The 17,539-nt window shown below is 38.2% G+C and overlaps 1 protein-coding gene across 2 annotated transcripts in view; it reads right to left on the bottom strand.

The window, feature by feature from the left end:
• Positions 1 to 17,539, bottom strand: part of SHANK2 (SH3 and multiple ankyrin repeat domains 2) — a gene marked incomplete at both ends in the record, with an annotated part of 309,427 nt that overhangs the window by 21,784 nt on the left and 270,104 nt on the right. For both annotated transcript variants that reach the window (XM_084263484.1, XM_084263485.1), the window contains 2 exons: positions 14,450 to 14,560; positions 17,104 to 17,239. In XM_084263484.1, coding sequence (XP_084119610.1) covers positions 14,450 to 14,560; positions 17,104 to 17,239 — 247 coding nt within the window. The remainder of the gene's footprint in view (positions 1 to 14,449; positions 14,561 to 17,103; positions 17,240 to 17,539) is intronic.

Below are 17,539 nucleotides of genomic sequence, written 5' to 3'. Positions count from 1 at the left end.
CATAGAAAGAAGCCAGTTGGGAAGCCAGAGTGTATGTGTTTGGGCAAACGGAAGGGCGGACTAAAGTTTAGTGACTGCACTGGTGCACGTGGCAGTTGATGTTATTAACCGCTTTTGGTGTAAATGCACACTGTCCTGTACCCATAACACACACAGCCATGCTGCATCCCAAGGCAGGAACTACCAATTCCCCTCATCGTGACTGTCACAGGAAATGTCAGTGAACCTATCAAAAAGCTCACCTATGCACTGCAGTGGTGTCAGTCAGAAATCCCTGGGATGAGCTCAGGGCCAAGTGTCCAATTGAGCTTCCTGGGGTGCCAGATGTGCTCCACCACTGGCTGAGGGCAGCCCTTTGTTGTTCTGAAGCACTGCTGGCTATCTTCGCTTTTGTCCAACGTCTGACGTCACCTCCACCCCCCCCTCCGTCCCCGTGCGCTCTGTCCCAAATCACTGCTGTAGCATGAGGGTGGCCATCCACAGCATCTATCCTGCGAGCAATGCCCTCCCCAACATTTGCTGGATTTTCTTGCTCTTTTCTCCAAACAGTAGTAATGCTATCTGAGGGGGCATTGCTCACCAGGATCTCATAAATCTTCTGAAAATAAATTTAGTTTTGCCCTCCCCTGGCTATCTCTTCCCTTGCCTGAGGGCACACGGTGGAAATCTGGGTGCAATCTTCCCTGTGGCAGCTTAGTGTGTGAAGAGGCATTGTTATAGATGTTAATGAGGAGGATATTATATATGCGCTTATTCCAAATCCTCCCCTGCAGCAAATGCACTCCCAAAGGCTAGAAATGGCTCAGCTTTTTGTACACACAGCGATCACCCTGCTCCTGATGGAGCCTGATCTGCTCAGCACCATCCATGATTACATGAGACAGTGGCCGTAACGCTCACCCTTTCCATGCTTCAGATAAAAAAAAAATGAGTCCACTTTGGGGTTTTGTTCTGTTTTGGGCATTTTTGGAGGGGGACAATTTGGTCATTAGAAATTAATCTGGGGCAGTCTGGCTAAAAATGTTGCCATAGGGTACCCAAAGAGCCTACCTTCCTCACACTCAGGCAAGGGATATGTGAGAGAAGCCTTGCTGTTGGTGGGACTGTAACCTGACTTTCCTAGCTGGCTGACTGTGCCTCTCACCCTATGGTGGTCTGAACACCAGATCGGCATCATACCTATTCTCTGGCATCCTAATCTTGAAATATGATGTTCTTTAAGGATTAATTTCTGCTCTATGAAATACTCTATATGCTGCTCTCCAGACCTCAGCTGTAAACTGTAAGCTTACATCTGGAAGGTGTTGATGAGGTTGTGTTAAATGATACTACTGGTTCTGTTTATGAATCAGGTTTTTTTTAAATTTTTAATTTTAAAAAAAATGTTATATGTTTTTAAATGAAAGCTCCTTCTGACAGACCCAAGGATCCCTTCTACATATCAGACCCTGCCCACCCTAATGTGGCACTCATTATTTCTACACCCAAGAACCTCTGATATTACACTGCTCTAAAGGGTTTTTGTATGGTTTAATATAATTATGACTTTTTAAGTGCTAAAAAAATGGATATTATTTGTGCATTTAGCATGTTCACTACTCCAAAGTATTCACATTCAAAGTATTCACATTCTGTCTGCATCTGCCTGGTCTGTCCAGTTGTATGTTTTATGGAAAGTGAGGATGAAATTGTATTTGCAAAAAAGCATGATCTCCTTATGAAAATGAATTTTAGGGACAAACTGTCATGCAATCATTGGCTCTTCCACTCCATGGAGATTTGAAAGGGACTGTCTATCTACCTAACTGCGATAACTGCTTCTTCCTTTGCAATTCTTCTCTCCCTTTGCCTAATACAGCCGCAGCTGCAATCCTTCATTAACAAATCTCTCTTAACAACTACAGTGTAGGACCATGAATTATTCCTTAGCATTTTCCTGTTTGATTACACATGAAAAAAAGAACAAAAAACCAGGGGACCTACTTTTACCACACATAGCAAACACACATTTCAGTTAAATTCTATGGAATCAGAGAAAGATAAGGGATCATATATATTCATTCTGGTAGAGCCACTGGTCATACAAAATGTCTTTGTATTTCTTTTGACATGTCATCCAAAAATTCCCTGTATTTGAAAACTTCATTTTCCTGACAAGCGTTCTAAACAGAGCCCACCTAGCAACTGGTAAGTAATAGAAGCAAGCTAAATTAAATTAAAAATTGAAGCAAAACAAAATAAAAAACCCTCCAAGCCCCACATTAATCTATAAATATTTCTGTAAATAGCATCACTGAGTTTAGTTTGTTCAGATTCAGGGGGAACCAGAACACTTTTGTTATTTGTGCATGTTTACACATTTGCCAGAGGCTTGCAAAGAAAAGTTTTTCTGAAAAAGCTTCATATATTTTTGCAAAGCTCCTAGTTCTCCATGAAAATTTACCCCTTGCTCTCCTCCTATTCAGTATTTTCAGCCTTTCAGAGCTGAAGGAACAGCATCTGGCATAGGTGACCAATAACACAAATGACAAAGAGTATGAGCAAACCATCTGTGAAAACCCCTGGGCAGAAAGTTAGTTAACTGTGGAAACTACTGGCGAATACTTATGAATAATGAATACATTCACAGGTTTTAGGATAGGTTTAACTTGACTAGCAATGAAAAGGAATATTCATAACTCTTATTATTTTGTAACAAGGTCTTCAACAATTCTAGTAACTCCGGCTTCTGGAAGCTTTGCGAAGTGTTGACATGGGGCATGGGGAAACCGAGGGTGTGTTACAGGCATGGCCTTACACAAGCTTTTGTCCACTGCAGAGCAATCATGGGAAAAACTGCCTGAAGGTCAATGGCTGACACTGCCTTGATGAACCTGTCAGTCTCAGCCCAATAAATCCAATCCTTGATGACCAAAGGTCGCCCTAAATTCAGACTGGATCTTGGTAAGGTGGTTGCACCATTGGCTAGGTTGGTGCTGTGGAAAAGGTGTGCCAGTTACAGTAGGGGCACTGGGAAACTTCGTTGGGTCAAAATCTGTCCTTATCAGCCAGAAAAGAGGCTGACAGCTGCCAACAATAGGATTTAAGCTGTCTCAACTATCCACCTTTTCTTCATTTCCTTGGCAAAGGGGTGACTTGACCTGAAAAAAAGAGAGGGAACTAAGACTGTCCAATCAAAACTGGCTATGAACCAAACTGTAGCAACATGGTTGATTTTACTTGGTTGTTAATTGGCTTTTAAAAAAAGCTCTCTCTTTTAAAGCCAAGCTTTCAATCCACTGGGTACAGAGAAGCAGAGCTAGCTTCTTTCCAGGTGAAGCAAAGGGGAGAGGTCAGGTTCCATGATCTTTCTAGTTGTTTCCACCTTACACACCATTCCTACACGCAGCATTTTGCTCACAGTGATATATATGACTTATAGGCGAAGCAGGTCACTCATGTCTTTTACAGATATCTTTATATTTATACCTAGTGATACCAGCCAATAAACTGGCAAAGTTGTGTCTTGCTTTGTGTTCCTAAACTCACATCCCTTGCTCTGACAGGGTGTGACTCCCATTTGGATATCAGCAAGTAAGGGAATCAGAAAGGAGCATACATATGGGCTAAAGGAATATAAACATCTGGAAGTCAGTGACCCACTGCACTTGAACTTTAGTGTTTGGTCCCTGTGAGTACTATGTAGCTGTTTCCAAAAGCCACATGGGACTCACAGGCTTCTGAAGACTGTTGTTTTATCTCGCTGCTTCTGCTATGTTTAAAGAAAAAATGAGATCCATGTAATAGTAACTAGTGAACCTTTATCAAAGTCCTAGCTATCTCCTTTCTTTCTTGTCAGACACATCCTCTGTTTCTGCAGTGAAGCCTGCAGCTGACTGTACAGGTGTTTGCACTGGGCTGATACAGAGCTTGGCCTGATGTGGTAGATCAGCAATTGCTCCTGGTGGCCACAGGAGAAATGCTCCATGGTTTGTGCTTGCAGGGGTCATCTCTGGTCTCCCCAGTCCTGTTCTGAACATGGTGACTAGAAGCCAGGATTATTCCAGTCTTTAGATTCATGAATATGTCCATCATTTTGGAGCACTGCTGTACCATGCTGTCTCTTGGCACCACAGCTTTCAGTATCAGTGAAAGTCTTTTAAGTTTGTTATTAGACATATTTAGGATCGTAGCAATTATAGGGTTGAGATACACAGAGAATTGAGCAGGCGATTCAGCTGTAGGGATAGAGGACTGAGACAGAGGCCAAGAACAGAGCAGGGCTTTGAATATAGACAAACTTTAGAGACATCAGAGGTATTTCTTTAACTTTTGTTCACTGAAGAACATTTGAGATTTATGCCTGTGTCGTGCCTTACCTGCCACTTGGACTGGCAGTTGATCCCTCCCCTGAGATGTGCTGCTCTTTAAGAATCCCTCCTTTTGAAATCCCACCATTTCTGTTTCACCTCTGCTACTGGATCGTTGCCTTTTCCATTATCTTTCCTTTTCAGATTCCCCACCAGTGGAGCTGGACGTGAGGGGTGGGGTACCGTCTTCCTGCTGACAGGTAGGTGGAGATGTTCCTTGGCCACAACAAGTGGGCCAGGAGCTCAACAACAGCAGTAACACAGTTGGGGAGCTTCATGGGACCTGCCTCTGCTGCTCTGGACCTGGGCCTCTGCCTGTATCTGCATCATGCCTCCTGGGGTGGGTGCATTTTTCAAACTGCTTAGGTACCAAGGTGATAGATGCCTTGTAAATACCTAAGATAGATACAGACAGAAACTGTACCAGGCACAATCAGTTATGCAAAACTTCATACAATGCCAATTGCACCTATATACTGTAGTATCACCCACCTTTTCTAGCATCTGCAGGCAACCACAGTCAAATATTTGGCACGTATTTTTCCTTTTGAAAAGTGATGGGAACACAGGACATTCATTCTTCCTTGGTGTCAACAGGCCTAGGCACACAGCCCTGAATGTCAGGTACTGCGTATGTACATATTTTGTTCCATTGCCTTCCCTGAATACGAGCTTGCAAAGTTTAGTTTAATTTCTTTCATTAGCCAGTAAAATCTGTTTCCTTGTCAATAATCTGCAAAAATCAGTTACATAAGAGCAATACTAAAACTAAAGGGGTAGTCTTTACGTGTGCTTACTAGAAATGCACAGAGATTCATTCAAACTACATAAAAATATAGCTGTGGTGTTGCTCTTATCTTATGGATTCATTTTTCAAAATCAGTTTCTTTTCAACAGTAAGAAGCTTGGTTTAGACCAGGAGTCTATATGTATAATTTCAAGTTTGTACATATGGGGGAGGGAGGGGAAGGCAAAAGGGCATCTAAAAGGCATCTAGGTGCACTTACTTACACTGTATTCCTTTTAGATTTTTGTCACTTCCCATACATACACAACAGACCTTTTCCTGCCTAGTTTGTATATGAATAGCTGGGAAGTAACTTGATTAAATACCTCAGGGTGAATGTCTGTGGGTGGGGAGAACTGTGTAAAGGACAATTTCAGCAAACAGTACATAGGGGAACCTAAACAATGCCTTCAAAGAAGGAGATGAATAAAATTCTAGAACAGCTTTCCAATACTAATGGGGTGGTAGCAGAAAGATGAGAACCTACTGATTTCAAAAGAAAGCTTGATTAGGCTAAATAAGTTGATAGGATAGTGCTGCTTGGCATGGAAGCAACCATACTTCATGCCCAGATCTCTAGTGCCTCTGGGGAGAAATAGGTGAGTCCTCATTGCAGGTAGTTGAAAACAGATCGCTGTTACAGCAGCTATGCCCACTGAAAACTAATGTCTTTCTTTTTAGCTATTCAGATAGGAATAGGTGCATAACAATTTGTCAAAGACTGAAAGTAGGTAAAGCATAACGAGGCCTTCCACATACTGTGAATAATTTAGAGACTAACCTTAGCTAACACAGTGTTTCAGGGTCAGAATATTAAAGGTTAAGACTTAATCCAAATTTGTTGTTTATGATCATATATAGAGGAAAGAAACAAGTTCGGCCTACAGTTATGCCATGAAAATGTGTAATTAAAAAAATACACAGAAATGGAATGATTTGAATTTTCATTTAGGTTAATCCTCATAAATCTGCCACCACGAGCACATTTTAATCTGGAATTAATTTCTTCCAGCCCCACCCCAAATGACCAATTTGCAGGACTGCACTTAAATCACAGTGCCAAAATCACAATTTGTAGTATACTGCAAACAATAGGCAAGGAATATTACTTTAGCAGTTAGCATAATGAGGAAATAACAAAAGTGCTTTGCAATACAGTCAAAATCATAAGCCATTTGAAACACTTTCCTTTTATGAGAATTGAGTGAAAATACTTGTATTTTCTCTGGGATAATATAAACTCTACAAAGTACACTAAAATCCAAAAAAGGGAAAATTATGTAAAATAAATCAGTAAAACATAAAACCTGTTTAGTGACTAAAAATAATCATTTAACATTGAGGATCTATAAACACCATTACAAGATTTATGAAAATGATTTTTATGTTTTCACAACAAAGAGCTTTCTTCAAAGTAAGCCTTATTTGTGTTTCTAGGGCTGCAAATATTTTTACATTAGTACATATAAGTCACATTTACATATTATAATCACACTATCAAAAGTAATTTAAAGGAAGGCAGAAAACTGATATGTGCAAATTCCTTCTGAAGATACAATTTTCAAGTACCAGCTCTTTAACAGTATGCTCAATTAATGAAATAATTATACAGGCATTTAAAATGCACCTGCAATCCTGAAGCCTTACAATTCAGCCTACCTTGAAAGAGGAATGGTCATTGTCTAACAGAGGTTTCTGTTTAAGAACAAAAACAAAGCAGAGAATATAGTCAATACCCACTCCTACCCTGCAAGCCAGGTGGAATTTAAGTGGCAATTTGATATTCTGTTTAAGAGACAGCATTTGAAAATTTGGCCTAGTCACAGAAGAAAGACAATCAACCAAAAGAAAACAAAAAGAAAGGTGGAGGACCTCAGACACTTGCAGCCTTCTCTGTTCTTACTTTCACACTTCCACACCGAGGGGAAAAACCAAACAAACTATGATGAATTATCTAAAAACATTTATTTTGAATTATATTAGAAATTATTTAACATGGGTATGTGAACATTCGAAGGGAAAAAAAAGAGTAATAGCAGCAAAGGGAGTTTTGAGATGAGGGAGGTAAGTCCTTCATCTCCCTGGCTCCTGAAAAAGAGAGAGAACACATTAAAAGTGTTGAAAAGGTTTTCCACTGCCCTAACTGTATGATGTTGGGAAGCACATGCAATTTTTACTGTTCCTCAGGCACTTGTGATTTTGAGTATGTGGTTAGTTATTCAATTAGTAGTATCTGAGCACAGCAAGCGACACTCACATATGCCCATGTATTTAATTTGTCTGTCTCCAAATGCTACAAACCCCATGTTTTCTTGAACACTTACAATTCCTTTTCCAACTTCTTTTATACCATTGTCTTGTTTGGCTGATGCAGAGAGGTTTTAAAAACCTTTTGAATTACCGTCCTGCAGTAAAGAAAAACAAGTATCATGAAAGGGCACTACATACTCAAGATAAAATTCAAAATAATACTAGTGTAAATGACGAGAACGCCCACACAGAGACTCGACTGACCTCTGCTCAGGATTCCCAGTCTTTTCAAAAGATGCTAGTTAAAGCTGCCCACCTCAAGGAACATAAACCCTGGTTTGAAGAAATGTTCAGCACTGGGAATTATTTGTTATTTTATGATTCTGTGCCAAAAGTTACTTTGCACAAAGCTGATGCACACTTCCAATTTTTTGATTTTTTCAGTGGACAACATAGGGTTAGCATTGCTCTCCTTGAGACATGCCCAATTTCAGTACTTTTCTCTTACAAAGTGTTTTAAAAGCACTGTATGCCAGAGACATGATCCTGATCCTACATCTTCTTACACTGCTCTGGACTACTCACAAGTTAGACGGCAAGTCCTAACATCTGTAACTTTGCTACATCAATGAAAGAAGGGTGCCCACATTGCTTCAGATATCTACTTCACAGATTGCACCCAGAGTCATTGCTTTATGCTTGTGAAAAATGACAACCCGGTGACAACCTTTCTCTTATTATTACATCGCTATCTCATTGGAATTCCAAATATATAATGTAAATCAATTACTTACAAGGATACCCTTCAAGAATTCTTCATTAAGCCTGATGCCTTTTGCTCTCGTCTTCTAAAATGCAGTCTGGTCAAGATCAGAAAACCTTCTTCCTACACAGAAGCACTGCCGATGCTGGAAACTATCAAAGGAGTCAATGTCGCGAGTGCTGTAAAAAGTTCTTTTGATGGCATTTCCATTGTCTCCTGCAGACAAATCTCCATCATCAACTTCACCACAGTGAAATAAAAAAATGATTTTTCAACCCAGACGTCTGTGAGTAGTTTCTTCAAACATAACAACACTGTAAGGTAAGCCGCACTTTGGCATTCATTTATATATATTTGCTCTGCAATTTCATTGTTTCAGATGCCATTAGAATCTGCCACCTTTGAAACAATGGACAACAGGAATGGGATGAAGTGTGAATGCTTATTGCAGACAGAGCTAATAATATTTCTTTTGAATGCCATCAACTGATATTTTGCTATGCAAATGCTGCTAAGACTTGATGCCAGGTAACAATATTCTGTGTTGATGATACCACAGTTATTCTGTTTCTGAGAGGTGGTACTAGCATCTAAACTATTCAAAGGAGGAAAATCCTACATTGGTATTTCGCACTGTAGCCCACATCAAAACCCGCAGATCAGTATCAAGACATATTGAGGGATTATTTTATATTGATTACCATATCATATCTAAGAACAAACAGAGCACTCCCCTAGCTCACAACTGATGCTTGCGTGACACTGTCAAAGAAATATTCATTAATGCAGAAGAATTATTTATATCTCGTCATTCCCATTGTCACTAGGACAGCTTAGCCCACTCTATCCTCAATTTTGTACTTTCTCTTAGAGGATATTTAATACTAGGTTTTTAAAACTAAACACTGTCCATTTTAGATTTCACTGAAAATCCCAAATTACTCATTAAATCAAAGCCATTTCCTGGCAGTAAAAAAGTTTAGGAGCATGAAACTTTTAAGTTAAGTATCTAGTCATTCACAGATCTTAGTGTTTGGAGGTGTTCCTTAAAGATATAATTTTAAAGTTCTTCATCCACAAGAATTTATTGATAAACAAGTAGAAGCTAAAACTGAAGGAAAAGCCCTTTAAAAACAAGCTTTTCATGAGCCACAGGACATTTTAATAAACATTTAAACTTATAATTTTAAAATATTAATTTTGAAACTCTAATGATACCTATTTTCTGTAGTGACGACGCAAATGATGGCCAAAAATCTGCATTGGGAGTTCCATAATTTTTCTTTTAATGTTTCATTTTTGGAGTATTTTAAAATCTTCATTTTAAGTGAATATTTTGGTTAATCTCCAGTATTAATGGGCTAACTACACATTACCTAGAAGGCTATTTTAAGTACTGTCTCCAAAAAATTGCTGCTACAACTTACTGTTAGTTTACATGCTGCTGTAACTTACTCATTCAACAATTCTTGAAAACTTACAAGTCACAAAAGGCACCTTCACCCTCCCCGATATCCCACAATATCCAGAAAGTAGTTTTACTATTGAAAACACGTCCCCTCCAAACATACGTTTTCAGGTCAGATGCTATCTCTCTGAGTCAGGCAACTACTGTAGGCAGAAAGTCAGTGGCATTGATGAAGTATGGTTTAAATTTTACTAATTCATGCTCTGTAACTGCAGCAAAATGATAATATAGCCCATGCCAGACCACTGTGAACCTAAAGATTTTATTACCTAGCTCTTTAAGACACAAGTGTTCTATCTTCTACCCTGAGTTGAAAACAATACAGCCTATGTCCTTCCCTCCTCCTGTACTCCCAATGAACCAGACCCTCTCTCAAAAGACAGCCAACAAAACCAGGCAAACAGAACCACAAAAGCCATGATTTTCATGTTAATGCCTTCCTCACCTATGACCCAGAAAACAGAAGACTCTTCAATAACAATATAAAGATAATTTTTATATGCTGCCAAAACATATTTTTCAGAAAAGTACTAGTAGCAATGGAGTATATGCTGTCATATTCTCTGAATGGAGAATGGGCAATATCACTAGCTGTTACCAACCTGAAAGGAGGTCAGGAAAGAGCAGAAAAATAAAGAGTGGAAAATAAACCAATTTTGTCCTGTTTAATGTTAAAAAGCCAAAGCCTCCCTGTTGAGAGAAGACACTGCCTACAGCCTAGCTTTTTCTCTGAGACACTGAACTTTGTCGAAGAGCAGGACAGAGACTGTTTCACCAGCTATCACCCAGGGGCTCAGGGAGATTTGAGATCCTTCCTTGGGCTAAACACCATGAAAACATGTAAATGACACAGTCCCTGCTCCGGAGAGCTCACAATCTAAGAAAGCAAAATGACATATAGGAGTATGGAAAAATATAGCTAAACACAAACCAACTTCATATACATATATATACAGTTAGATCTATAAAAACTACTAAAATAGCACCGCTATCACTACCTGCCCCTCTGCCTAGCCATCATTACTTAGACGACTGCTTAATAGGGATCACAGGGGGAGGTGGGTCTTTAGGAGAGATTTCAAGGAGAAGGTAGTGACCTTATGAATCAGTTCAGGGAGGGCACTCCATGCATACGGGACAGCGTGGAAGATGTTATATTGAAAACTTAAAAACTGTTCAGAGCAGCATTTTTCCAGGTCAAAAGTTGAAGTGTTGTGTGCAAGATCCCTATTTCCTGAGACAGAGACAGTGTGGTTATGGGAGCAACGTCTGGCCACTAAAAAGACAAGTGAAATCACTAACGGAGGACTACACTGAGGATATGTTTCTGGCCACACGTTCTCTGTGGCTCCCAGTTAGCACAGTAACTGTGAGGAGATGATATGAAAGGGTTTGGAAAAGAGTTGGATACAAAGAAGGAAAAAAAGGCAAGATGAAGGAAAGGAGACAAAAGGAAGAAATGTGGGGAATATTTTCAAATGTAGTCTTCTGTTTGCATTCTTAGTGTGTTTGCAATTTATTAACTAAATAACTAAAAAACATATACAATAATCAATGTACATTTGACACCATAAAATAAACTGGACCATATGCCAACATTTACATTATGTTATTATCCTTCACTATGGAAAGGTGAGAAACAGGTTAAACAAGAGACAAAATGCTTCCCCTTACCCTTCTTCTTCCGTACTGAAGCTTGGAAATAGAAAGGGAATGAACTGTGAATCAATTCTGAAGGTAATTTTTATATTCTAAATCCTTGTCTGTCATTTTGAGCATAAACATTTTCCTTCCATCTAAGAAGTTAGTTTCTCCCTGGTAGCCTCGACTATGCATGTATTTATCACACCGCAGCAGATAAGCAGCTTGGCAAAAGCAAGGTTATACCTTAGCAAAAGGGGCTTATACCTTAGCTATAAGAAATTGCTCCTCTTAAGATATTAAGGATACATGTATAATTTTTTTCCCTAATTTTTTTTTAAACCAGTAATTGGGACAACGTATTGATACCAGGGCTTTTAAACTATGATAATAGGGCATTTAAAAAAAAAATTGCAGACTGAAGTGGAGTCATTAGCACACATTATTTGCCATAGTTTGGATTAACTCATTTGAAAGATAACAACTGAGATGGTCTGCTCAATAGCATGGAGAACAGAGTAGCTAAAAACATGTCAATAAAACCAGAAGTAGAGTTCAGAGCCAGGCAAAGGAAGTGACTGTAAAGACTGCAAGATGCATAAATTATTTTAAAAAATGATGTTGTTTAGCTCAGCTAGGAGAAATTGCAAAAATATATCCTCTAAGGGAAAACAAAGAGGGAATCTCTGTTTATCTTTTTCTTCTATTACGTAACAAGGGACATTCAATAAAACTAAAGGCAATCACATTTAAAACCAATAAAAAGGAAATACATTTGTACACAGCACATAATTAGCCTGTGGAATTCTTTGCCACGAGACATTATTGAGACCACGGGCTGCTTGAGTTCAGAAAAAATACACATATATATTGATGAGAACATCCACAGTGTTCATACTTCCTACTTGGTCTGCACATATATGTTATGAAACAAATGCTTACTCATTAGATAGCTTAATGGATATAAAAATGTGGGTGTTCTCATAGTTCATACAGATGTCCAATATATACACATATACATATGAAGATATATAAGCTATATATAAATACACACATACAATCTGTGTTTTATGTCAAAGACAACTTTTAACTGATGATAGTGAGAACATTTTCACTTTGGAAGCTTGTTCATTTGTTGTGCAATTTAAGCATTCTTGTTCCTTCTGATAATAGCCTGTTTACAAGACAAATATTAAAACAGGTAGGCCACAGATGTTATTTCTAGAGGCAGTTGATTTGTTTGCTAGGGTGGCAAATGTTCAGAGTATCACAGAACTGGCATTTATAACCTTGTTTAGGAAGAAGACAAATTTCTGCCATGCTCTAGTATGACCATGGCTTTATCAGGGCACATAGGCTTCTGGAACATGCTTCAGGACTATTCTTAAGAACAGTCAAGTCTTGCCACTGTAATATTTGCTCTGTCTGGATAAAAGATATGGATGGGAAACTTGCTTAAAGATTCAAGTATGTCCCCCAGCTGCCAGTCACAAGAGCCGCAGTGATTTTTACCAGCCGATGAGAACAAACAGCAGACTAAGTACTATAACCCAAACAGAGGGATGAGAGAGCTAAAATATAATGGTCTTCATTGCAGAGGTCACCTTACTATTAATAAGCTATTTTCTCCTAGAAGAGAGTGCTGCTTCTCTCTGCTTTAAGAACAGTATCTACTATGTAAGATTGAAAAGTAAGAGAAATGGAAGAATAACCTCAGTTTGGAAGTGATTTGCAGAAGGGGGAAATGGGGCGGGGTGGGGGGCGGGTAGGGGGAATGGTGCCTAAGTATTTTTGTGTGCCCTCAGGAAATATTGTAGATAAGCTAGTCAAATTTTACAGCCTCTTAGCACTTCATGAAAGGAAAACAAATCAAAACATCCAAAACCAAAAAGTGGCTCCAGAAGTAGTATTTTACATCTTAATCCTGGAAGATATATTATAGAGCATTCACAAAATGTTGAAACCTTTATTCAGGCTCCTAAACTTCCTGGCCCAGAAGTGTCAAAATTTCTGACATCTGTTAGAGCTGAATAATCAGACTGTTTCATTTTGGTCTTCATTTGGTTGTTATACCATGGAGAAGACAGATACCACTTCAGCACCCCTTTGTTGGTAAGAACTCCCACTGAAGCTATGTAACTTGACTCACTAAAGGATGGATGGGGTCCATCTGCCCCAGAAAACATTGTCTTCCAGGGAGAAAAAAAAGTGGCCACAAGGTTTTTGATTCCTTCCAGTTGGCCTTCATATTGAGTCCATGCCAGGAAGAAAAAAAAAAAAAAAAAAGATTATAAAATGTAAGTATTTACATCAATGTAGGATTACATGGAAAATGGTATTATTATATGAAAGATATTATTAGACTGCAGTGAAGTATGTGGTTTGTTTTTATACCCAATTATGACTTGCTAAACACACCATTCTAGTGTAACAGTCATATATAAATATGCAGTGGGGTTTTCTCTTTGTATGTATGGTACATCCGTAACACCTTTATTAGTCTAGCTGCAGAAATTCTACTTTTTAATGATCTAATAGATTAAAACCAGGAAGAAAAAAACCTATTACCTTCCTGACTTCTAGAAAATAAATCAAAATTCCCAAATTATGCTTAACTAGAATGCGGATGATCAAGCAAAAGACTCTACAATCACATTTCTTAAAATTAGCAAATAAAAGACTGAATGCTCAATAATTTTTTATTACCAATATTGAGAAGAATTAAATTTATATCATGCACAGAAGTCAAAGTGATATCATAATATGCACTTTTTCAGATCAGAGTCTAATGAAAACAAGTTGAAGCTGAAGCTGCTTTAACACTGTCAGCTTTTTAACAACAGCTTCTGGCAGCTTACCTTTATCCACTAATGAGAGGCCACAGAAATTTAAAATAAAACAATATTAGATGAACTGAAAATTTAGAAAGCAAAGCTAACAAAATATGAAACGGCATTACTTTTTAGTAGATGTGCCACACTTTGATGATGCATAAAATGTATCAACATTCTCTTGCGTAGCAGTAAAGGCACAAGTTTAAACAAAAACTACTCATGCAAATCATGCATATTTGAACTCTCCAAAGATGCAGCATTCTTAAAACCTTTTCTGTTCTATATACTATATACAGTGCAGTTCCTTTTAGTCAATTTCACATATATACACATATATATATTACATTTCTAGTATGCCAGCATGCTTGTCAAAAAACACTTTCTTACCAAGCTCTTCAAGCTCTGAGGTCATTGACTTAGACCGCAAGGTCAGTGCAGTGGTTGGAGCTCGCTTAGGAGGTGGTGGGGCTTTGCATTAAACAGAAGGATATACAGTGTAAGTAAATACAAATCTCCAAAACACTGTATTCACATACACCATTTCTTACTTATTTAAAATAAAACACAACATTAAATAAGGTAATAATAAATACATACATGCAGAGGAAAAACCCTGAGATGCTTTTCATGTACTGAATTTCTATACCGTTTCTACTTTTAGCGTAGGTTGTGTGACACATCAGCAAGCTTTTATGTAACAGGATACACAGAAACATTTAAAGCTAAATAACTGTGCACTTCTGTTTTTCAGTAGGAAAAAGACTTTCTATAGAACGAGCCTCACAGCAGTTGTGCCCCTCCTTCTAAGAAATGTACATAGCTAAAAATCTCCCGGAGACCAGCCAATCTCTGCCAGATTAATTTCATCTTTGAAGAAACTCTTAAATCTGAGAAATACAAGAAAAAAGATTCAAATTTATCTTAATAGTTACAGTGAGACTAGGGAAAGCAGGTGATCCTCAGAATAAACTGATCCTCAGAATAAAGATAGGAAAATATCACGATAATCATCTAACACAGAAACTAAAATCCTGCAGGCATTTTAGTGTCCCGATGGCCAATGTTTCTGGTGGTAACATCAGAAAAGATTATGCCAGTGTTGGTAGGACAGTTGGAGATTTCCAGTAAACAGAAAAGGCTCCAGGACACCAGGAAAAAAAAAAGGATTCTTGGGGTTTTTGGTCACTACTGTACATCAGGCTCTGCCTCAAAGCACTTTGAGGGCTAGAAGGAGTGACAGACAAAAAAAGTAAACAAGTTTCTTTCTCTATCACCTATATACACTATGTCTCATCCCTTTGCCTGTTGAGCTTCCTCATCTTCTTACAAAGGCTCGAGTGAGAGTGTGTCAAAAGAAAGCAAAAATATAGCTCAGGTTCAGTGCCAGATGATGGCAAGAAAATCCTTCCACAGAATTCCTAAGGTACAACTGCCAGGTAACAAGAAAGACTACCAACTGGCATCATAAAGGGACAAGATTAAAAAATGAATGTTTTTGGCAAATGACGCATTAATAATAGAAGGCTCTGGAAAGATGACAAAGATCTGGGTTTGTTTGTATAGAAGTCACTTCCCTTTGGGTTGTATACAACAGCCTTTCTATTTAAGGCAAAAGTGACACATCCCAAAAGGCAGAGGTGAAAAGTTTGTTTAAAATGTGTGAATAGTAATTCTATCAAGTGAAAAATAACACAGGACCATGTTTGGATATTGTTTACTGTAATATAGCACACCCCACGCCCCTAACCCCCCCAAGATGTTTGGTTTATTGGGGTTTGTTTGCTTAACTATTTATTTATTAAAAGCAGCAGACAGATTTCAAGAGCACTAAGAATGTAGATGGAAAATTTACTCATGGTGTATAAGAGGGAGCCCCTCGGGTGGGAGCTTCTAGCTCACCCTTGTGATGAAAAGCCAGGCGGTTGTGAGCGACAACTCAAGGAACTGGTGGGAGGAACAGGAATGTTCAAAGATGTGATGCTGCTGTAGCAAACACCAGTTAGCAATCTGTTCTGCTTAATGGTAATTATGAGGGCCTAATGACTTCCCAAGAGTAGCTTTTATCTGAGCAAATTCAGGGGTATCTAAGGTAAAGGAAAAAGTGGTAAATCCATTTTTTTTCACTTTTTTTTTTTTTTGGTAGAAGTTTTCCTCGTGTTTTTTTGGGCAGGTGGGTGGGAAACACATTGACATTTTTAAGGGAGTAGCTCAATCTTACGATAAAGGTTAACCCATAGTCTCCATTAAAGTTAATATAAAAAAACCCTTAGGCTTTTAAATTAGAAAACCCCCACCTTTTCCGGTTTTGTTTTTTTTTTTTTTCTCTTTTCTGCTTTTCTCAGCCAGTTCCTTCCCAAAGTCTTTGTGGCAAATGATGCCATACTAACTTCTTTTGGAATAGCCCACTTTCTTGCTAGCAGCCAAGTGGCAGAAAAAGCAGCTGTGTCTCTTTTCTACTCGTGGGAGGAGGAGGGACTTTCCCTGGCTGAAGCAACCCCTCTATTTTAAATTAATCTAGATGAATTTTCCCACTAAAATGTACTTTTTTTCCTAACATAACTTCAGTCTAAACATATTGCTTACTTTTCTCATCATTACAGAGGTCCTTTCTAAAATACGTGTTTTGCAAAATCCTAAGTTCTCAATGATTTCAAGAGGAGTCAAACTAAGCTCAAATATGTTTGGAGGTAACTATTAAAGGAGAATGTAGTCTTCATGCATTTTCTCTCTCACTGCTGCAAGAAATTTTACTACAAGATCTTCAAACATATAAATGTATAAAGACTCAGAGATAAAATTTCATCACTAGCATGACAAGAGAACATTACCATTTGGTCACATATTAATGCATAAGGCAACAGAATTAAATTGCTCTAAATTAGGAAAGGGCATTTCAAATTTTAAAAGTGAAATCTATAAATCAGAATTTACAAAACAGTAATTTTTCACCCATAGTCTGTTTTCTGTGGAGCAAGACTAAAAGACTCCATTAACAAAAGAGAAAAATGTACCTTTCTTTCTAGCTGTGTCATCTGGATCAAGATTCCTGGTTACTGTGACAACCTTAAGAACTAGGTGATTGCCCCCTTGCCGAATCATGTTCACCACCTGCCTGTGGCCAACTTTTACTACATTCTCATTATTAACCTGCAAAGAAAGAAAATAGTCTTTTAGATCAAAATGCAGAAAACTTCTGTTATTTCAGTTTTAAAACCAGAAAAGAACACCAAGATATAGAATTTCTGACTGCTGTCTTTTTTATAAAGATACATATTTAAGTAGCCCACATGAGAACAGGAAAGCAAAGCTAGCTCTTTATGAAATATGCAACTAATTTCCGTATAATTACCAGTTGAAAAAAAAGTTAATGAGTTCAACCAAATCTTTCCCTTTACATATCTTATTTTCAACAGTGTGCTACAGCTCTGCACTTCATACATGAAATAA

The sequence above is a fragment of the Gallinula chloropus genome (genome assembly GCF_964237585.1).
Source record: "Gallinula chloropus genome assembly, chromosome: 4".
Classification (NCBI taxonomy): Eukaryota; Metazoa; Chordata; class Aves; order Gruiformes; family Rallidae; genus Gallinula; species Gallinula chloropus.
Note: the sequence above shows the minus strand (reverse complement) of the source record. Positions and strands in the feature narration are given on the sequence as shown.